This window comes from Melanerpes formicivorus, unplaced genomic scaffold (genome assembly GCF_026170545.1).
Source record: "Melanerpes formicivorus ecotype bairdi unplaced genomic scaffold, bMelFor1.0.p_v2 SCAF_8, whole genome shotgun sequence".
Taxonomy (NCBI): Eukaryota; Metazoa; Chordata; class Aves; order Piciformes; family Picidae; genus Melanerpes; species Melanerpes formicivorus.
In genome coordinates, this window is record NW_027142360.1 from 17,225,172 (window position 1) to 17,248,322 (window position 23,151).

At 45.4% G+C, this 23,151-nt stretch overlaps 1 protein-coding gene across 3 annotated transcripts; it reads right to left on the minus strand.

Moving 5' to 3' along the window:
- Positions 1–244: 244 nt before the first annotated feature.
- On the minus strand, positions 245–21,137 carry PRDM4 (PR/SET domain 4). 3 transcript variants are annotated; one of them, XM_068142323.1, is made up of 11 exons: positions 20,863–21,137; positions 19,138–19,271; positions 18,310–18,495; positions 14,784–15,578; positions 11,268–11,417; positions 9,919–10,058; positions 8,271–8,356; positions 6,990–7,117; positions 5,653–5,967; positions 2,696–2,864; positions 245–1,402 (listed from the first exon to the last, which is right to left on the minus strand). In XM_068142323.1, exons 1-11 carry the CDS (start codon positions 20,871–20,873, stop codon positions 1,093–1,095), a joined length of 2,424 nt encoding a protein of 807 aa, XP_067998424.1. In that variant the 5' UTR covers positions 20,874–21,137; the 3' UTR covers positions 245–1,092. The 3 variants fall into 3 exon arrangements, with proteins under 3 accessions (XP_067998424.1, XP_067998426.1, XP_067998425.1); XM_068142325.1 differs by having other exon boundaries at positions 9,919–10,037; positions 20,863–21,136; XM_068142324.1 differs by lacking the exon at positions 20,863–21,137 and adding an exon at positions 20,719–20,842.
- Between the last annotated feature and the right edge of the window lie 2,014 nt (positions 21,138–23,151).

A 23,151-nucleotide genomic window follows, 5' to 3' on the forward strand; every position in this document is an offset into this window, starting at 1 on the left:
TCACAAGGGAACCTTCACCTACCTTGTCACAGAACAGAGCTCAGCTGAGTGTTTTTCAGCACAGCCAGAAGAGCCACACAGCAAATCTACAAGGTTAAAAGACCAGTTCTTAACTGCACCTGTTCCTGGAGGTGTTCCTACCCACACCTTGTCCCAGGAAGGCTTGGAAAAGTATTGTTACTAGCATTATCAGCGGTAACAAACCTTCTTTTTTTATCTGTAGATATTGAAAGAGAACACTGGAAAAGAGCCACATGTTTATTTTTTTTTTTAAACAACAGAATGAAATACAGCTTCATTCCATAAATAGCAGCAAACCCTCCTCTCACTCTAGCTGGTAAAAGGTTTACAGCACAAGAAATCATAGGTACTGTAAACACTGATCAGCCTCTGTAAGCCTCTGCCTTACCGCGTATGTACAGTCTTTACCTCTTCACCTGCCTTCATGTTCTAGGGAACCAGATTGAGAAGGGGCAGTAGCTGTTCCCCAAAAGCCAGTATTTGATGTTATGTAGTGGGGTAATTACTTTGGCTGCAAATGCCCATTTCACTGGCTTCTTTTACCCAAAGCTTTGATTATTTTTAGATGGCAAGATGAGCATGGACAGTCTTTGTGACAGACTACATCTTTCAGCTAAAAAGAAAACCATCATCAACTGTCACCCCCATTTTGTTTGTTTGTTTGATTTACTGTCATGGCTTTGGCAGTTAAGGACAGTTGGCTTACAGGTCACTGCCATCACTTGACTACTTTTCTGGTATGTGGCTCTTTACTCAAAGGTCTATGCAAGGTGTGACACATATCCCAGCACTGGATGGATTTCATCTGAGTGATTTGGAAAGCAAGTATGCACAGTGTGTGTGAAAAAAACCCTCCTTGCCTCATATTTCCTTCTTAGCAACTCCTCACTTGTTCATCCAGGATCCACTCTCATTCAGTGTTTTGGCTACAGAGTTTACTAAGTGATGTGGTGTGGAGACCAAAACAGAAGGAAAACTCCGTATTTGTCATACGCTGTTGACTGGGGAAAGGAGGAAGGGTTGGGGTTTTGCCTTCCCCAGTTGTAATACCCAAGAAAACTTCCTCTCTCTTCATTTGTGTCCAGAGAGGGCATCACCTGTTGAATACACTCCATTGTTAATCCTACAGTCTTCAGTCCTCACTGAGTCTATTAGTTCCTCCTCTGAATCCTCCTCCTCTTCCTCCTCTGGGGCTGACAGGCTGGATGTGGGGCCTTTACATATTTTTAAGTGGCGAGTGAGGTGATATTTGGTTAGATAAGCCTTGGAGCATTTTTCACAGACATAGTCCCTCTTTCCTTCATGTGAATTGAGATGCTTCTTCAGGTGGTTTGTCCTCAAAAACAGCTTGTCACACTTGGGGCATTTGATCTGCCGTTCTCTGCAAGAGATGAAAAAGCTAGTTTGCTCCTGTTGTAAGGCTGCTGATCATGTATGAAGTAGTGGAGTGGTGGTGGGAAGGAGAAGCAGAACAGAAATAACAGCACTGCAGCAGCACTGAAGTGTAAATACTGCTCAGTTTCCTCTCACACAGCATGTACACAACATCACTGGCAAAAGTCTAGCTCTTTGGATTAACCACTAGCTTGCAACTGTTCTGATGATGATAAATCAAGGAAGAAAGAATTCTACAAGGGGTTGGTTTGATAGGGGTTGGTTTAAAGTAAGAAAGACCAAGCTGTAGTTAAGCTCCATGTTTTGGCAAGGGCAGAGATGTTGCCATAGTGGGAAGCTTAGAATCCTTCCTTTCCACCCAGCATAAATGGGAGCGGGAGAGTGGGAAGAAAGAAGGAAAAAGAACAGAAAGCTACTGTTAACAGCCCTCTGTAAAAGCTAAGCAGAAGTTTACCAGACTGCAGCAGTCAAATTCTGTAGATGACTGCAAAACATCTCCCAGCAGTAGTGCTCCTGGCTCAGGCCATAAGAACAACCAGCAAAGCAAGTCTGTCTGTCTTTGTCTGCCTCTTTCTTGCTCATGCCAGCTGCACTCCTAGGCAGCATGACAGAAGCAGCAATTGATTCCAAGTACAAGAACCAGATGCTGAAAACAAAATAGGCAGAAGGACTAGCTTTGGGCAAACAGCCTTTAAGGGAAGACCTTGGATTAGGAGGAATTAAACAGGATGGAGAGATTCTCAGAGAAAAAGGAAAGACTGGAGATGGCTGAAGGCCTGTGAGAGACCTGTAGATAACTGAAGGACCTGGGAATAGGGATCTGCCCTGACCATGGGCATCTCCCTGCAGGAGAAGCAGGTGACTTAAGTGCACAAATGAGATCAGCAGGGAGGTTAAGAGCTGGGAATGGCTGCATCCCCATTCATTAACAAGCTGCTTGGTGAGAATAGCATTGAGGAGTTTATGGTTCTTCATGGTCACATTGGGACATCAAAACAGTTCTCAGCAGAGAACTAAATGTAAATCAATAACCCCCTCTCCAAAATGATGAACACTCCAGAATGCTATTTCACAAGACAAGGTGCATGCCTGAAATTGCCTGTGCCAGTAAAATACTGCTGACACTAGAACAGGGCAAATTCAGCCAGAAACAAGAAATTTGTCCAGCCTGCACTCTCATGTTTAGAGAATGAGCCTCTGCTCCCTAGGCCAAACTGGGTTGTTCAGCTTCATTTTTTATGGCACTAGCCAGTCCAGCACATGCTGTGAGGTCACTTACTGTGTGTGAGTGAGTACGTGCTGCTTGAGGTCCTGCCTCCGCATGAAGAGCTTCTCACAGTAATCGCACTTCAGATTCTTCTCGCCGGTGTGGATGACCATGTGCGATTCCAGGTGAGCCTTCTGGGTGAAGGACTTGTCACAGAGCGTGCAGCGGTAGTTCTTCTGGCCTAGGTTACAAATGGACACCCACAAGCTGACAGTGTTCCAAAAAGGACAGTAAGGAAACAAGCCCAACCCCTTCTGAAAAATAAAGTGTTACCTTGTTTGTGAACAGGAACCATGCAGCTGTCTTGGTTGGGAGAGACTGCTAAGATCGTCGAGTCCAACCATTGACCTAACATCATCATGGCCATTAAACCACATCCTGAAGCGCCATGTCCACGGTTCCTGAACACCTCCATGGTTGGTGACTCCACCACCTCCCTGGGTAACCTGTTCCAATGCCTGACCACTCTTGCAGGAAAGAATTTTTGCCTGATATCCAACCTAAACCTCCCCTGGCACTATTTCAGGCCATTTCTTCTCATCCTATCATCCGGTACTAGAGAGAAGAGAGCACCCCTGCCTCGCTCCCCCCCTGCTACAATCTCCTTTCAAGTAGCTGTAGAAAGCAATGAGGTCTCCTGTCAGCCTCCTCTAGGCTAAACAATCCGAGTTCCCTCAGCCATTCTCCTAAATTATTCTCTAGACCCTCACCAGCTGTGTTGTCCTTCTCTGGACACACTCCAGCAACTGAAGGTCCTTCCTGTAGTGAGGGGCCCAAAACTGAACAGAGTATTCCTCCTGCAGTTCCTCCAGACTCACCATAAAGGCTTACATAGTTACAGTCTACTTTTAGCTATGTTTTTGCATCTGACCTACTTCATCTCATCATTCCTAAACCTTTTCATCCCCTACCTTGTGCCCCCAAGCCAAAAAATCTACTTCATACTACTTTTTGGAACCACTGAGTCCTTTGTGTGTTGCACAGTTCTGTACTTTGTCGTCTGAACAGCACCTCTGATTCCTCCTCCTCCTCCTGTGCTTGTGGTCAGTCAGCCTTCCTTGGAAGGTAAGACTTTGCTTCTTGTCTACACCCACTCTGCCTCCAAGTTCTGCATATCAAAACAGCACCAGCAGACTTGGAAATTTTCCAGCAAAGAGATTCAGACAAGCACTTACTAAGACCAGGCTTATCCAAGATGAATTTTTGAGTAAGAATAATGATAGCCTCCTTTTTAATAGTAACCATGGTAGCCATCTAGCTACTGTACATTAGTGCATCCCCATCTCTGCTGATTTCCCACAGGAACTCTATCTGATGCCTTACTGGAGCCCAACCACATTTGATTCACTGCATTGCCTTTGTCTAGAAAAACAGCTTCTCTTATCTAACACACACAGGTACAAAGCTCATGGCTTTTTGCTAACTCCTATGTTTTCACCCATTTTCCCACTTATCTGTAGTTCTTCCATTCTTCTTTGCCAGAAATGATTCAGTGCCCCTGCACACCACTGAATTCAGACTAAGTTTGAATACCACTTACATCCCTATCTCACTGAGCATTTTGTGGTCTTGTATGCCACATCAGTTTATTAAAACTCATCGCTACTGAGCCCACAGTATTCTTGGCTTGGTTCAAATGCACTGAATTCCCAGTTTTATTACCTTTCTAGCTCTGTGATTTGCATTCTGTGGATTTTCAACAGTTATTTCAACATGAGGGAGGGAGAGAGAGGGAGGGAGAGAGAGGGAGAGAGAGAGAGGGAGGGAGAGAGAGGGAGGGAGAGAGAGGGAGGGAGAGAGAGGGAGGGAGAGAGAGGGAGGGAGAGAGAGGGAGGGAGAGAGAGGGAGGGAGAGAGAGGGAGGGAGAGAGAGGGAGGGAGAGAGAGGGAGGGAGAGAGAGGGAGGGAGAGAGAGGGAGGGAGAGAGAGGGAGGGAGAGAGAGGGAGGGAGAGAGAGGGAGGGAGAGAGAGGGAGGGAGAGAGAGGGAGGGAAAAAGCCCCAAACCAGCAGCACAAATACCCACACCGTTTATTGCTAGCCTGTACTTGACCTTCCTCTCCCCTGTCTTCACTCTTTGTTTTCTCTCTTCTTACACAGTTGAAAAATCTTTCACTATTCTGGTTTTCCTAAAAAGGTCACTTTCCCTGATTGTCTGGCACTTCTCCCTTTATTCCCCAAGGCTTCTAGTGATAGCCAAATGCCCACAGAAGGCAACAGCATGTTCAGACTTAAGTTTTGGTGAGTGACAGAGATCCACATCAGTCTGACCACAGAGTCACCAATTTTTGTCTTGTCCCATTTCCTTCAGATGGAAAACAGTTCAAGTAGGAAAGAGGGTAAAGATCTCAGCCCTATGTTTAAGTGGACAACAGTTTGCATTACAAGCTCTCAAAGCCAGTGGAACCTTATTTTATAGCTGCTAGCACTGGATCTGTGTGGGAACAGAGTCTCTGTATCCCAGGTGAAGACCAACACTTCTTCCTAACTGTAATCAACTTCAACTCATTAAATGTTCTTTTAGATATGGCACAGTTAAGTCAGAACACAGGTTCTGTGAGCACCCATACCACTAACCCAGCACAGACCTATCCCACACCCACCAGCATTCTCTCAGGCAGGGTCCCTGCATTAGCCATGGTCAGCATATACTAGAGATCATTCCTATGGTCAGATTTAGACTGGACACAAAGAAGGTGTTTTTACAATAAGGGTGGTGTGATAGGTTGCCCAGAGAAGTTGTGGATGCCCCATCACTGGAAGAGTTTGATGTCAGATTGGGTGGGGCTTTGAGCAACCTGATGCCCACAGCAGTGGGGCTGGACTAGATTTTTAAAGGTCCCTTCCAACCCAAAACATTCTGTGACTCTAAGAGTTTAGGTTTATGGACACAAGCTACGCCCTGCCAACTGGCCAAGGAAACAGAACAGGCCCTTTGCCACAGACACCTCTGTAAAGTGCCCAACCCTTACCTGTGTGGATCTTGAGGTGTGTCCGTAAGTTGCTAGGATCACTGAAAGCTTTGCTACAGAAGTCACACTTGTGTGGCTTCATGCCCATGTGCCCCATGAAGTGGACGTGGAGCTTGGAAGGGGAGATGAAAGCCTGGGGGCACATGGAGCACTTCCACTTCCTTTCCTTGCTGTGGGCTGGCCCGTGGCTGCTGCTGTGCCCCTGGCTGGGGAGGTGGTTGTGAATATGGCTGCTCAGATGGGCCTTGAAGTCCGTGTAGGAAGCGCACTCCTTTCCACAGTGGCAGATGTGTACATCCGGATGTTCAGGGACACCTTTGGCACAAAAGCATCGCTTTTAATGAGGCACAGCAAGGCCTAGCAGAGCATGAGTATGATCCATGTTAACACTCTGTCCGTGGCAGCAAAGGCAGCTGCAGAGACTTTCACCCTCATTCATTTTGGTTCTGGTGCTTGCTTTTCATCTCTAAAGGTAAGCCAGTTCAATGAATTGGGGGGTGCAAACCTTGTAATGGTTTTGAAGACAGCTCTACCAAACTTAAAATTATGACAACCAAAGGTGGGGGAGGATAGGAAGATCTTCTGTAGCAAAACTGCCTTAGTGCCAGATGGATGGAGAGAAGGAAAACAACCTTTTTTCTTTGAAACTGCCACTTTTACTCCTGATCAGTGGAATTGGATAATGAAATCTTTCTTTCAAGGAACAGCACTCCTGTAGTCTTGAAATGTAAGAGGAAACTGACATACACCACTAGGAACTGAGAATAGCATAGCATAGCATAGGTTGGAAGAGACCTTTGAGAATAGAATAGAATAGAATAGAATAGAATAGAATAGAATAGAATAGAATAGAATAGAATAGGTTGGAAGGGACCTTTGAGAATAGAATAGAATAGAATAGGTTGGAAGGGACCTTTGAGAATAGAATAGAATAGAATAGAATAGAATAGAATAGAATAGAATAGAATAGAATAGAATAGAATAGAATAGAATAGAATAGGTTGGAAGGGACCTTTGAGAATAGAATAGATAGAATAGCATAGCATAGCATAGCATAGCATAGCATAGGTTGGAAGAGACCTTTGAGAATAGAACAGGTTAGGATAGAATAGAACAGGTTAGGATAGAATAGAACAGGTTGGAAGAGACCTTTGAGATCATCATGTCCAACCTATCATCCAACACTATCTAATCAACTAAACCATGGCACCAAGCACCCCATCAAGTCTCTTTGAGCACATCATGCAATCCCAAGTCACAGTGCCCAGAGGTGGCACTGAAATGGAATCCCAGCTAAGTACTCCCTGCAAAGCCAACAAAGACAACCACACACTTACCAAGCTGTCGTGCATAGTCCCGACTGTAATAGAAGAGCAGCTCGTGTTCAGGCGGGATGTCCCGAGAGGTGCAGAAGTAGATTTTTCCGTCGTGAGGGTAAGCTACCAGATTCTGCTCTTCACGGTTCCTATAGCAATAACCAGAGTTACAAAAAAAAAAAGCAGCCCTCCAGAAATAAAGGCTCTGAGAGAGAAAATAACAAAGGAATTCCTATAAATAGTTAATGAGAGGAGCTCAGTGCTTGTCAGCACACAAAAATGTTCATGTCTGTCACTCCTGTCCTTTATTATAGGAAAGTAAAGGAAAACTGGACCTTGAAGGGCCCATCTGCTCCAGTAAACAAAACATTTTTCTCACCACTGTGGTATCTTTCTGAGAAAATTATTAATAGACACTGGAGTGGGCTGAGAGAAGAGAATTTCTCTTAAGAAATTACAAACATATATTTTTCATATTAAACCCCTTAAGAAACAGAGAACACACCAGGGAGAAATCATATCATTAAAGCCTTAACATGACATTATCTTCAAAAATGACTCTTGAAAAGCATTTCCAGGATGTGGTAATTCATCTTCTGAGGCTGTATCTTACATATGTTTAACAGTATCTGAAAGCAGCGAAAGCTCTGCCCCACTGCAGTGGGAGATCAAGCATCACCTTCTTCAGTCCTGCATAGGGGAGCGCTGAAAAGATCTGCAGGGTAAACCTAATTTGTGTTACAGACTATAGGAAAGGTTCAGCTTTCTCATTGGACCATTTATGGAGCAATACTAAAACCAGTCTGGATAGTTTTCATTGCAGGCTCCAGAAAGACTGAAAAGGACAGCTACTGTGAGCTGTAAGAGCTTGGAACTTGGCTAAAACAACCAAGGAAAACTGCTAAAAAAGGATTCCAATCAAAAAGACAATCCACACCATCTTCATAAATGTATCCAAAAGGAATGGGATGGAGAGAAGGCAAAACCAAGCAAATAAACAGTAAGCTAATATAAAACAAACCTGGTTTAAAGCTTTACATCAAGAGAAACAAAGTATGCAGGCAAGTTTGGGGCTGTCCTACTACAGCATGCATACTGCTTTCCTGAAACATTCTCCAATGCACACTCTCTTTCATTCTCCCCACCAGTCCAAGATGTCTAAATAACTCCTCAACATCCCTTGGTCCAGAACTCATTACCCATCTGAGCAGTCAGTGCAGCAGTGCACATTCTCCAGCACAGCCTCCTAGGAGCCTGCAGCTCAGACTCCAAGCTACTTGGCTTAGTACAGGTGGTTCTCACCTGGCTTTGCGTACAAACATCATCCAGTTACATTCATTTTCATCCGTTGTAATGATGCAGAACTCCAGGACACCATTGTGATAGATCTACCAGAAAAAGGGAAAAAACAAAGGCAATCTTAGGACAAAATACATCCACAAAAAAAGTGAAAGCCAGCTTCTTTCTTTAAGGGAGAATGTATTTCTGGAACAAGCCAGGAGGTCTCCGTTTCCATTGCAAAGACCACAACCCTGTTCCTACTCCTCACTTTCCCCTTCACATAGAAATCTTGAGGTCTCTGCTACCCAGGAGACTAGAAAAACTGTTCATCAGCATCTTTCCCACACATTACCTTTAGCTTCCAGTAGAAATGCATTTGGCTGCTTTTCTTACCAGCCAAGCCTTGTGAATAATAATATCTGGGCAAACAGTGCATGCTTTATTTATATAGATCAATTTTACATTCTGAACGTGAAGTGATGTGAAAAAGAAAGCTTTAAAGCAGCTTTCCTAAAACAAATCATTCATCACCTGGGGGAACTTTCAATATACAATGATACAAAACAAACAAACAAGAGCTGCCTAGTAATTTATACACAATCTCTGCTGCAACTGCACACAAATACTGGAAACCACATACAGCCCTTTACAAGAAAATGCATTAAAGTAGTTCATTGTACTTCAGGATTGACTATCAGCTTATTACATGATGGCAATTATGTATTTCCCCTCACTACAAGAAGAATACTGAGGTGCCTGATTGTTTACAAAGAAGGGCAACAAAGCTGGTGAAGGGTCTAGAGTACAATTCTTACAAACAGTGGCTGAGGAAACTCAGCCTGGAGAAAAGGAGGCTCAAGGGAGACATTATTGCTCTCTACAACTACCTGAAATGAGGTTATAGCAAGGTGGGTATCTGTCTCTTCTGCCTAGTTACAAGTGATAGGACAAGAAGAAATGGCCTCAAGTTGCAACAGGGGATGTTTAGGTTAGGTATTAGCAAAACTTTCTTCACTGGAAGGGCTGTCAAACATTGGAACAGGCTGTCTAGGGAAGTGGTGGTCACCACCCCTGGAGGTATTTAAAAGATGCATAGATGTGGTGCTGAGTGACAGTTTAGTAATGACAGACTTTAGTGAGGACACAGACCTGTTGGAGCAAGTCCAGAGCAGGGCCACCAGGTCTGCTACACTGATATTTAGTATTAAACACACCACATTAACTTTGACTTCTGGCAAGGATGATGTTAAAGCTGCTGTGCCACGTGGCTTTCACCAGGTACAGAACTTAACACCAGTCACTGACATTTCCCTTCTAACATTAAAAGTGTGATACCTTTGTGTAGGAAATACTTAATAGAAGACACATCAGTGAGTACTCCACATGAACAAACATGGGCATGTGTTTTACTGGGTACCCTCCCTCTCCTCAGAGGCTTGTTAAGCTATGCAGAAATGGCAGAGAGTAGAACAATTTCATTCTAAGGGAAACTGAAGACACTTGAGTATTCAGGGCCCACTGGTGGAGTAAGATTCTTGAAGTCTGTTCCATGTGACATCAGTTAGATTTAACATGACAGCAAAGACAGAGCTGTAAGTTTATCAGTCACTGAGTGCATTGAACAGTGATGATTTTATTGGAGACTCTGTGAGCTGTAACATCCACTGACCTTCCAGATGTGACTAGCTGCTTTGTCTGTCCAGTCAGCCACCTCCAGAGAATGGCTCTGCTGCCCGATCAAAGGTCCAAAACAAGTCCTTACAGGAATGGTTTCTCGTGCCCACACACCTATCAGTAGAAGACCAAAATCTGCAGAAATCAGTTAGTTAAACAAGTAATCATACATATCAAAAAATCAGGAGGTTTATGAGATAACACTCCAAGGGTAATATCTAGCCATAAGATCATCAAAGCTTCTACTTCACAAGTAAAACACACCTAAGGCAGAGACAAGAACCACCACCACCACATGACACTATTGGGAGCCACTTTGCTGTAATTACAAAGATTTTGTTTGTCAAAAGCAAGTCATTTACTTTTCAGTAAGCTCTAATATAAGCTAAGATCCTAGCCACTGGTACCAGTTAAAATTTCCATGGCACGCACTTTCTGCAGAAGCAGAAAATACTTAGTTTCAGTAACTACATTTTGCCTACCTAATCCCCTGGAATTTCCAGAATTGTTGCTGGGCATTGTTAAACAGCTTCTGCATTTCTCCCCAGAGGCAGCTGTATTTCTGTCATGGGCAGAGGGATTCCTGCATGTATATTATTTATTATTAAACATTTTTGCATATATATATATATACACATAGGTGTACATGAATACACTGAAGAGCTTTTAGGAATAACCTGGGAACTAGTGCAGCTTGAAAAGAACAGATGTAATCTACTCTCAACAAGCAGCATCACTAAGCAAGCCAATAATCACATTCTTCTCTAGCCTTCAGATCCTTAGGGTATTGCACTGTACTCTTCAATCTCCAGATGACAATGGCGTGAAACACAGTAACAAGGTCCACATCCAATGACAAGGTCACAGTCTACATGCCAAATGTAAATCGAGAGGAGGGGAAAAAAGAGAGGCACTCATGATCAATACTCTTAGCATCCAGAAGACCCACAGGTAGCAAATGAAGCTGATGAATGAGCAGACAGAAATCTCCCATTATTTCTAATTGTTACCTTCCCCCAAACTGCACTTGCTGTAAAGTTTTCTTATCTAAGCTGTATCTCAGCTGTGCAGCACATGATAAAAATCAATACCATACTTTGCTTGTGCTTGACCTTATGAAGTGTTTCAGTAATACTCCGTGGCAGCACTCCTAGAGTCTGATGTCTGAGCAGTAACCAGAGGACAAGAAGCTCTTGCACTACAAAAGAGGGAACTACAAAAGAGGGAACCACCTCTCTGTTGCACTGTCTCTTTGCCACACTAAAATCCCTGCGGTTTTGGATTTCAGGTTGTTGAGTAGATTTTAAACCACTGCACAGAAACATACAGTCACCTGCTTCTTACCTGCTTCAGCTCCCATGATAGACTGCCGGAGGATGAGCTGCTTAGGGAGAGAAAGCCTGGCTCGGCTCTCTATCGGGGTGTCGGGGACAAAGGTGACGGGCCCGTGGTCTGGGCAGTCTGATGGATATGCCTTGTCACACAGTGTGCACCCTGGAGTGAGGGGAAGCAACAATAGGGATTAAAATTATGCAACAGCCCCAACACTGCAGTCAAGTCCCTACCAACACAGTTCAGCTGAGCTCCTGCAGAACACTGCTTGTATCTGGTTTAACTCGGCTGCTGTCACCAGCTTTTATCCAGAAGAAACCGAATCACATTATTATGGTCAGGTGCCCACCTGATGTACATCTCTCTGTTCCTATACGATTCAGGTCAAGCGTGAGGATCTCTACCTGCCTTCCTGATATGTAAATTGATCACCTAGACTCCAAATTATCTCTATAGGGGCGAACCAACAATGGGACATCAAAAGTACTGCAAAACAGATCATAGTTGCCACAGAGACTGGTAGTAATGGTGATGAGGGAAGAGCCACTTTCTCTCTGATCATGAGTAAAATGACCTTCACTTGCAGAAAAATCCAAGCCATACCAAACCTTTTGGCATGCTTTTGAAATTTAGCAGGAACAAAAGAGTTTTCTTGCACTGTGAACCTCAACAATATTCACACAAAGGAGCAATTAGGTCTTCTAAAATGTTTCCAATTTGAACCCATAAATCCTCTTATCTCCATTTAACTTTAGATGTGTGCAGATCTTCACAGCAGCAAAAACCTGACCTCACTGCTGCTTTTGATAGGTCCACTGCAATCAATGCATGCAGTACACCTCTATGGGACGCCACTGAATGGAACAAAACCAAAAACCCAAGAAGGATTAGTAGCATCACTTTCCTGACCTGTCATTCAGCAGTCCTGCTGAAAAATAAACCTCTGAAAGTCTTCAGTCTGGTAAATCTGGGAAAAAGTGCAGTATAAAATGCTTTCATCTAGAAAAACTATGCCATTTTAATCCTCTAAGAATGGAGTAACTGACTTAGCAACCACCCTCCTCTTATTCTTCTGAAGGATGATGTTCAGCTAACTATGCAAGATCTCCATAAAGACCTTCCTTGGCTTCTTGATGGCCCAGCTCTGCTATAAAATACCTATCACAGAAGATGGCATAAACAGCAGCTTGTTTATCACTTGTTTAGAGAGATCTTTAGGACACTCCCTTTATATTTCAGTAGTTTCAGTATCACTAAGGTTGGAAGAGACCTCAAAGATCATCGAGTCCAACCTGTCACCACAGACCTCATGATTAGAGTAGGGAGGCCACTACTGCCCACTGCAGGCTTGAACTCACAAACATTCCATTAAGGGTCTTATGCTCTACCAACTGAGCCACACACCTATATACATCAGGATACCAGAATGTGACCTCATACAAAGTATAGTTTGAGCAACTACACAATTACAGATAGGAAGGTACTCAGAAAAGTATTAAGGAGAGCCTATGTAAGCATTACTTCAAGTACACAGATGACATGGAAGAGCATAGCAATGACAACCAGAGAAACACTATTTGGAACAGGTGGTTTTAAGCATTGTCTAGCACACACCACGACTACTAGTCTGTGGATTGGCTTCAAAAAGAAGCAAAGAGGAAGAAAAGCAAGTTCTAGGTATGAGACACTTCTGCTTGGAAAGATTTAAGGATTCATACATTTTTAAGAAGCTGAAAATCCACTAAAACCCTACATTCTGCAGGAAGTGAAATATACCATTGCCTTTCCATTTCTACCCTTGCCAAATAATGAAAAACACAAAACAACAAAACCAAAACCACCAACAACAAAAAGCACACCAAAAAAAAATCCAACAAAGATCCTAAACAAAACCAAAACCCTGACCAACCAACCAACCACTCAAATGAAACAAAACCAAAACAGCCAAGACAAAACAAAACCCAAACCAACAAACAAAACCCCCAAAGCACCTCGGTAATTACTTCTCTGAGTACCCAGAACTATAAGCAAAGAGCAGACACAAACATTTAGGACTGCAGAAACGGCATACTTTTTTTCCTCCTGCTTACAAACAGCTTCAGAAAACGGCCCTGATTCCTGCTTTCTCATTGAGGAAAAACTACCAAGAATCTCTGAAACAGCTCCTCCTCCTTGCTGTCACCTGTCTGGACACAAACTCCTGCTTTACTCAGAAGGTTAGAAATCACAGCAGGAAGTTAAAATGTAACCCTCCCCGAGTTAAAGATCTATTATGTAAATCTCGTGAAAGCACTGGGCATGCAAAAGCCATTATTACACCCTACCAATGGGGAGCATCACACAGGAAACAGTTTAGGACTATTTCAGTGTAGTGACAGAAAGTTGGCACATCCAATCTCATGTAGATGAGTAAGAGAAGTGGTTTCATTAGGAGCATGTTGGATATCATAGTGTTTTGACCATTATTTGCTCAATGTGCAGTAGATGCTTCTAAGAACTTCTGAGTGCATCAACTGTAAAACTCTTCTTCAGGGAGTTGTAAAATCATCACAGTTCTACACTCACCTGATTTACTTAACCCCACAGAATAAAAGTTCCAGTTCTAATGTATGACTAAACACTTTGCACTGAACTGCACCTCTCCCATTACTAACCAAGACATTATTTCTTTCCATTTCTTCAAAAATGTTCTGCAGGCAAAGCTTGTTATAAGATTCTGACAGCTAGAGGGCCAGATCTTGTGCAAGAGCCGGACTCAGCAATGCTACCACAACAATAAAACTGAATACAAAGGCTGGCCTTATACTTCAGGCTCCAAGAAGTCAGGCATGCTGTGGGTGAAAATTCAATCTGTCCTAGCAAACAAGAATTTCACATCCTTAAACATCACTCCCTGAATGACAACAAGACTGAGAAAGTTCAAGGTCCAGTGCTCTTCTCTTCCTGGAAGAGCAACTAACCTCTGGACTGAAGTCTTTTGATGAACCCAACTAGAAATATTCAAAGCTTCCCTCCCTCTCTGCTCCTTTTTCCAGCAGGGACCAGAGAGGGAAAACAACATTTTAATGAGGATTCTTTGTGGGTTCATGAAAATTTTGCAAAATCACATGATGTCATACTGAGCAACTATACCCACTTGATGAAATGCATGGCTTCTGGTGGTGGTGGTGGGGTTTTTTTTTTTTCAACAAAGCAAGAAGAGGCATTTGTGACGTGACTTTAAAAGACACTGAGAAGGATAGTATCAACACATCCACAAAAGGCAAGAGGCAAACTCAGCTTCTAACCACAAGGCAACAAGGGAGATGGATACAAAGAATGACACTAACACATACTATTATGTCCACTTCCAGTTAGTGTCATTTCAGTGCAGTTAATCTGCCCCTGCAGATACAGTCTAGCTTTCACAGACTTCTGAAAAAACTAAGCTTCTTTCACCAGAAATTGACAAGACTAGCAACAAGTGTCCTGTCATCCCACAGCTAGGTAACAAATCCGACCCTGAAAAAGCAGGAAATGCTCACTTACATATGGTAAATAAGGTTGCCATGTTCTCCTTGTTCGAATTGGAATCTTCCATTTGTAGAGAGGATGGTACGAAGGCAAGATTGTCTGCAGACACATCCACGTGACTTGGCCCCATGGCTACTTCCTGGTTTATGGAAGACACTGCCACTGGCTCAAGGCTGAGGCCCACTTCATGCAAGGCTACTGAGTCCAAGGAAGCAAGGTTGTGTGAGGTAGAGAGCGCCACGCTCACGGAGTTGGTGCTCATGGCCACAGTATGAATGGAGTCATTTAGTGTGCTGTCCGACATTCCTGTCACCCGCCCGGCAATGTGGTCGGGCTCCATGACAACAGGAAGTTCCAAAGTGCTACCATGAATGGGAATGACACTGCCGTGTCCCACAGCGTCCGACGTCAAGTTACTCCCTACTGTGTCTACAGCTAAAGGTTCGTGGCTGCGGGAGCCGTTCGGGATCTGCGAATGATCACCGGCTACATCATCCATTGTAAGCTCCTCTGTCATTCCATCCGTAGAGATGGGGCTGGTTACCCTCGAAACACTCTCCATAGTGATTGTAGTATCCAGTGCTACCTCATGGCTGTCACTAGGATGCAGATTTTGAGCGCCATGTGTGTTCACTGTGCGAGAGTCCATGGAGACAATCCCTGGCTCCAGCCCTACAGTTCCACTGGGCTGGTAGGGATCTAGGGCTGACGGATTGCTGGAGACTGACAATGCTGGATTGCTATCAACATTCATAGTGTTGGGATGGATGTACTGAGGTGGAGGTCTGTCAGCCAAGTAAGACAAGATACCTGATAGAATGAGAGGGGGAGGGAGAGAAACAAAAATACCCCATCATTGTAGCACAGTACAATAAGACCTAGATCTTTGAAGACACATTGTTAACACTATGTACAATTAAAACCCACTAACTTTTAAACATGGCTGACAACTTTTTGCTAACCCAACACTCCTGCCAGAGTATCATCTGACAACAAATACAGAGCTTTCATCCAACAAAGCAAATCTCCAGGTATTTGTCATGCTCTGAACAGCCAAGTTTCCAGCAGCATTTAACCTAGGCTCCTCAGTACAAAGACCGAATTATAGCTTAGGTACTTTTCATGCTCAAGAAATTGTTCACAAAAGATGAAGGACTACCAGTGGAATCTAACATTTGAGAGTCTTTGCTAGGAGAAGCAGAAACAGTCCTCCAGTTCTCCTTACAGCTGAGGAGTTTGGGCTCTTTCCCACCCGTACAGCCTATGGCATAGTTTTACTTCGTTTTTTGTTCAAGGTGGTTTTCCAAAGGCCTAACAGACTGATTTCTGTCTTGATTTCTCTTTTACATGTTTTAGAGTATAAATGTATAAGTTTCCATGTTAGTATACAAAGACACAGAAATTCAAGTGTAAATATAGTCCTCATGGCTGAGATTGACAGGGTGAAAGGGGTTAAATTAACTTATTTTGGGGTCAGCAGCGAGCGCTCTTGGTTCAAACTAGGCTAAGTAAAGAAATACAGCACTCCAGATCTCATCCAACTACCTACAGACTAGTGGTTAACTTGCCAACTACTTAGGAGCAAGCTTTCCTCCTGCAGTACATGCCTGCCCATTTTGTAGGCAAAGAGACGAGGAGGAGATAGTGCATTAGTGAACCAAAATTATCTGCCATTCTTCTGAAATGGGATAACATCCACAGAAATGTGGGGGGGGTTCTTTCTGGGCACAGAATGGGAGGGGTTGGAAGAGACCTCTGAAGATCATAGGGTCCAATTCCCCTGCCAGACCAGGATGACCTAAAGCAGATCACATAGGAACACATCCAGACTCTGATATGTACTCTGGTGTTTCATAGGGGTTCATCTGTCAATCATTTTACTACTTTCAAGGCTCCTTGTTCAAGCCTCAAGGCAGCACCGCATGCAGACGAGGCAGCTGGTTCATTTAAATTGCCTATTTCTTCGCCTAGCCATTTTCAATGGGATTTTGCTGCAGAAAGAGTGTCCATGCACGTGTCCTTGTAATAAAGGACATGTTTAAATTAAAAACTTTCACAGAACAAATGGCTCAGAGGGTTCAAGGCTAAAAAGAAATATTCTGAGCCAGATGTTGCAGAATCTGCAGAATAGAATAGAATAGAATAAAACCAGGTTGGAAGAGACCATCAAGATCATCACGTCCAACCCATGAACCAATCCAACCCACCCAAACAGCTAACCCATGGCACCAAGCACCCTATCAAGTCTCCTCCTGAACACCTCCAGGGATGGTGACTCCACCACCTCCCTGGGCAGCCCATTCCAATGGGCAATCATTCTCTCTGTATAGAACTTCTTCCTAACATCCAACCTAAAACTCCCCTGGTGCAGCCTGAGACTGTGTCCCCTCGTTCTAGTATTGGATGCCTGGGAGAAGAGACCAACATCTGCCTGTCTACAACCTCCCTTCAGGTAGTTGTAGAGAGCAATAAGGTCACTCCTGAGTCTCCTCCTCTCCAGGCTAAGCAACCCCAGCTCCCTCAGTCTCTCCTCATAGGGTTTGTGTTCCAAGCCCCTCACCAACTTTGTTGCCCTTCTCTGGACTCATTCCAGCAAGTCAACATCCTTCCTGAACTGAGGGGCCCAGAACTGGACACAGTACTCGAGGTGCAGCCTAACCAGTGCAGTGTACAGGGGCAGAATGACCTCCCTGCTCCTGCTGGCCACACTGTTCTTGACACAGGCCAGGATGCCATTGGCCCTCTTGGCTGCCTGGGCACACTGCAGAATTTCTGTCTCTCTCTGCTGGGAGTAGTTTACCTGAATGTGCCCATGGGATTCTGCTGAAGATTTTAAAAATCATTTTTGTATAGGTTTGCTCAATAAGAGAGGTTAGGAGCATGTAAATATGGGTTAGTGTTTCTTTATGTCTTAATTTCCAGGGTTGATTGACGTTGAGCAGCTTTCCAGAACTACCAGAAAAGACGCTCAGGTTTCTGATTGAGATTTAAGTGAACCGTTGCTTTAGGAGAAGTACCACACTTTTCATGTAAGTCAAGAGAGTCAAGATGACTCATGGTACTTGTGAAAGATCTTATCTTGGCCTTTCAAAATCGAAATTCACGATCTCCAAGATGGACAGTTGTGTCATTTAGTACTAAAGAAAGTAAGCAGCCATTGTTAAATGTTACTGTAACCTACTATTATGCACATATTAAGTACTGCTTCAGACCACAGGAGGAAAAAAGGAAAAAAGAAGAAGGCACTGTGCAACTACAAGACATTTGGTGTGCCTTGTTTTCTGTTAATCTAAAAAACAAACTAGCAGCAGGAGAGATCAGAGTTTTGGCTTAAGTAGGAAATGTCCTGCAGTTCTCTTCATACACATATACAGCATCAGAGACTGGAAAATAAAGGTGTGTAAATGACACAACAGACCCCAGACAAGCTCAGGACATTCACAGCTCTGGAAAACACTTGGTCTTGCATGCTTCAGGGTGTAAGCAGGTGGTTCTTAAAATGTCTCTCTCTGGTCCTATCCATCAGCACTAGACCACTTACCAGGTAGAATGTGTCTGAAATAGCTGCTCTCCAGGTGAGGGTATGGTGGTGGAGGTAGAGTGTAGTTTCTCTCTGGTATACCACACATCACTCCTCGATCCCCAATACCCATTGGGAGCATCAGAGACAGAGCAGAGGGCAATGAACTCAAGGAAGGGCCCAAGTTTGGAATTGCAACAGGCAAGCCTGCAAGAGAAAACACTTGTTTAAATTAAATGGAACTTATGAACACACATGCTAACAAAGAGGTTACTAATTCCTCAGGAGCTCCCTGTGGAAGTACTGTATGGTACTGACAAAGTAAGGTGACAAGCTTCAAAGAAAGGATCACAGTTATCACAGCATTGAAAGGCATGCTTGAATGTGGCTAGAGCTTTTCTGGACACATTACATAGGGCTTGTTTCTACTTTATAATTGCAGTGGACTTTAATCTGTGCAGTCTGCTGAAAAAAACAGTTTTGCTTTACAGGTGAAAAAAATCATTATTTTCACCTGAGCAAAGATACAGATGGATGGAGATAAGATTTGCAGCTACATTTCATGTTTCAAAAGATTCTGCTACCACTCACCCATCCACCCACAGTGCAAACCACCCCATTAGAACAGAACAAGATTCCCATTAAGGCATAAACCTGGTAAACATACATCCCTTTTGCTTTGCCCACACAAGCAACGGTTTGTGGTCTACCCTTCCCCAGTCCTACATCACTTCATTACCTGATAAAGACATGACTTCCTATTGAGTGCAAGCACTGCTACCCAGTTACAAATGTTCCCATGGCAGTAATGTACAGTAAAATGCCCTTTGTGGGAGCTTTTCCCTTTACCTGGTGCTGGTATGGCGTTGTGAGTGGGTGACGCTGCCAATCCCAAGTGACTCCCTGAGACCGGCAGGGCATTGCTTACAGAGGATGAGGTCAGCTGGTCCATCCCTACAGGACTCAAGTTCATTTCATTCATTCTGGGGCCAGGGAACAGAAAGGGGAGGGGAAAAAGAAACAGAAGCAAGAGCATTCCTGATTACTGACCATACTGTGGCAAGGAAAGGCTGAGCAAACAAACTCAAATTCAGATATTGACATGTAAAAACTCTACCTCAGAAAGCCAAGCATAAGGCGTATCAGCCACTCACAGTGATCACACCATGATCAATACATATTATTAGATGGCAATAACCAGGATCAAAAAGCTAGTTCAAACAGACAAGTCGGATCATAGCTTTTTCCTTGCCATTCAGAAAACAAAGCTTCACTCCTTGTAGTCAAAGCCACTGTGATTAAAGTATCGCAAACAGAGATCAATTTGCAAGCTGAATGTTACAATTACTCAGACAAGAGCATCTAATTTATATTTCATGACTTCTGGACACCACACTCACATTCAAAAACCAAAGTCAGAGGGAGAGGAGGGGGAAGGATCACTTAAAACTGGTAATGGACACAAAACCTCTAATTCACTATGAGTCTGAACCAGGCCAACAGTGACAAGAGTCATCCCGGCAGAACAGCCATTGTATAGTTTTAACAGGCTGCCTCCGTCTGGTTCTGCAGACACGGCACATGCTCCCATGACATTAAAAACTGGCCCTGTGGACAACATGTTATTTCAGAGTGAGCAAACAGTGCCTCCAGAGCCTGCACCTCTCAAGCTACTCAAGTGCGTGCAGAGCAGGAGTGGCTGCAGAAACCGCCAAGCTGCCCAGCAACCCAAATCCCCAGCCCTAGGAGAAACCGCACCAGCTCAAGGCACATCCACTCTCTGGGGTCTCAAGCTGCCCATGCAGTCTGAACCAGTCCACGGGGATGAGGACGCCAAAGAGATATAATCACTAGCTTGTCAACAACTTTGCAAGCTCTGCAACCACGGGACCTTCTTCCACACACCAGCACCTATCAGCAGCTCGAGGATCAAAAGCGCCGCTGCCCCCACATCGGTCACAACACCGGCAACAAGACCTCCAGGCTGATCCAAGCCTCTCATATGCCCTTTGTAAGCAGCAGGCCTAAGCTTTGCGGTAGTGACAGAGAGCTAGAGCTTGGATTGCCACTCCAGTAAGGAAAGATACCATCTACCCTGAAATAAAGGCCAAACACGCAAAACTCATGCAAGTGAACCCTAAGGTCTGAGCCGCCCAGAGTCACCCACTTTCACCTTGCTTCTGCCCAGTTTTCCCATTAAGTCCTCTCCTACTCTTGCCAGCCACCCCGCTTGCCTCCAGGGCTTTGCAGAACGGTGCCGAGGGGTCCGGCCACGCGGCCGGACAGCGAATATCCCGGCCCGGTCCGAACGGCTGTTGAAGGCGGCGGTATCCGAGGAGGGATCCACCATCCCGGCTCCGGGACCGAGGGGTGGCGAAGGATCGGGAGCAAGCCTCGGGGCCTGCGGGAGCCGCTGAACGCTTTACGCACCCCGTGCCCTGCTCGCCCCTTGTCCGCTCGGCCGGGGTACGCGTCGCCGTCGCAAGGCCCGAGGTGCCGGTCCCTCGCTCCGCCTGGCCGCAGCGCTGCCCGTCCCCTAGGCCTCCCGGCCCCGGCGGACGCGAGGGCGCTCACCTGGGGTGCATGGGGCCCGGCGCCGGGGCGGGGCCTCTCCGGGCGGCGGAGCGGTCCGCGGCCGCAGCCGCATCAGGGCCCTCAGCTCTGGCCCGCCGCCGCCCCTGGGGCAGGCGCCTACCCCTAGCCACAGCCCGGCCGCAACCACCACCACCACCACCGCGGCCGTCGCCGCCTCATGGGCGGGACCCCGAGCGGCGCGGGTCCGGCCGCGGGCGGGGGAGGGCGGAGGAGTAGGCGGGAGAGGGAGGCGGTGGCGGTGATGGCGGCAGCGGTGGCAGGAGGGGGACGGGGGCCGCTTCCGCCGCCGTGCGCCACATCCAGGAAGCGGCGCCACCGCCCCGAGGCTTGGCCACTTTCTCGCCTGCTGCCGCCGCCGGCGGGGTCCGTGACGGGCCCAGATCGGAGTGCCGAGGCAGGCCGTGCTGGCGCGGAGGAGCCGCCCGGGGGTTCTGATGCACCCCTCCTGGCCAGGCCAGGCCCTCCCTGACTCCCTGGCAGCCACCTGCCCGCCACAGCCAGCCTCCCAGGCAGCCACTGCAGGGCTCGGTAGCAGCCACCGTGCTGAAGGCCAGGGCCGGCCCACCTTCGAAGAACCTCGGCAGCATTTCATCCCTTTTCACTGCCTCATTTGCAGCGCCGTGGGAGCTGCTGGGGCGAGAGAGCGGGCCTGAGAGCTCCGTTGGCACGCCAGCCCTAAGGCAGCACCCCTGGCTTCGTCAGCTGACCAAAGCCTCCTGCTTGTGGTTGACAAGCCGCCGATGCCAGGAGGATGAGATGCTTGCTCAGGTTTTCCATGTGATAGGCTCAACTGTCTCACTGTTTTCTTGTTACACCTTTGTATCTTGTGTTTCCTGTCGTCCAGTACCATCGGGCTGTACGTGCCCAGCTCCCTTCTGGACATTGACTGTTGTTCAATTACCTGTGATTTATGGCTCACGTATAATTCTGGCAAGGGCTGCATTGCAAAGGAATCTTTTGATGTGTGAAAGCAGTTTTGTAGCTTGCTTTTGCCTGTGACACGTGGATATTCATCACATTAGCTGCTCAAATCAATCTACAAGTTCCTTAAGTGCCGAGGTGAACAGCTGTTCCCTGAAATACCATAATGTGCTTCTGTAATTTGATCGTGCCTGACACTTAAACGATGCCTCATTAAATGAGACATCCCTTGATAGGATGTCCACACAGGAGGAAGCTTAATGGTGTATTTCTGCCCACTACCTTTTGATCTAAAGAGCCTAAATGAAGGATCTGGAAGGATCATTTCCCATTCAGTACAAACCCATCAGTTCTTCCAGGTACAGAAACACACTCTCCTCATTTGGCTTTAGCTGTCATAAAGCTAGACGCTTTGTATACACTCATTCTTCAGGCTCACTCTGTAGATGAAAAAGAAACAGGCTATTGCAGAGGCTGCTTCATCCCATCCTGAGATAGGTGCTTGAGAATGTCAGAATTCCCTACGGAGCTGTTTCTCTGTGTCTATGGCCTGTAACTGGGACCCACGTAATTAGTTTAGACTAAATGTATAGCTTCAAGAGGACTACATTTAGGCAAAATAAATCCAGGACCCTGTCATTTGTGGCCAGAAGAATGACCTCATTTAGTTTATCACATATCCCACAACCTCTCCAGTTCTCCACTAAGCCAGATAATCCTTACTCTAACCATGATTGAGTGTATCTGAATTGGCCTACAAGCATTATTTCATCAACTCAAGAAAGAACTCATCAAGTCCTCAGGCTTTTAGGGATTGCTAAGCTTGCACTGTGGTGTTTATCTGTGTTTCATTTTTATGTGTGCAGTACCAAGTATTCACATGGTTGGTGCTAATACTTCATATCTTTCTCACAAACCTCAGCAAACAATTACAAGCCCAAAAGTCTCTCTGCATTCCCCAATACACAGATGACTGGGGACCTTCCAGTTTCAGTTGCCATCCTTACAACTTCACAGTTATTCTCAGTGGATCCCAGTTCTGTCCCAAAATGCTAGGTTGTCCCAAGCCCTCAGCTTGTCTTAATGCCAATTATGATAGTGTAAGTCTACCGCAGAACTGCCCTGGCACTGAAATCCTCACTCTTTCAACAATCTGAGCTGAAAGTAATACTTTGAGCCTATGAGCCAGATTGGATGTAGTCATACACAGATAAGAGTGTTTTTTCCTACTGTCAAACACGAGTCCTCTGAGATTCCAGCTTTTTTGTAGTCACGTTACTCTCTTGAACGAGTGATATCTTAACTACCAGTTTAAAGCACAAGTATCAAAGGAAGCCAGTGATAATA

Bases quoted from the DNA above. Each gene is read 5' to 3' on its own strand.
- PRDM4 (XM_068142323.1), bottom strand. The intron at 15,579-18,309 runs GTAAGTGGTCTA...TCATTCTATCAG, and splicing joins TTTCAGACACATTCTACCTG to GTATCTTGTCTTACTTGGCT. The intron at 11,418-14,783 runs GTAAGTGAGCAT...CCCTCACTCCAG, and splicing joins GGCAACCTTATTTACCATAT to GGTGCACACTGTGTGACAAG.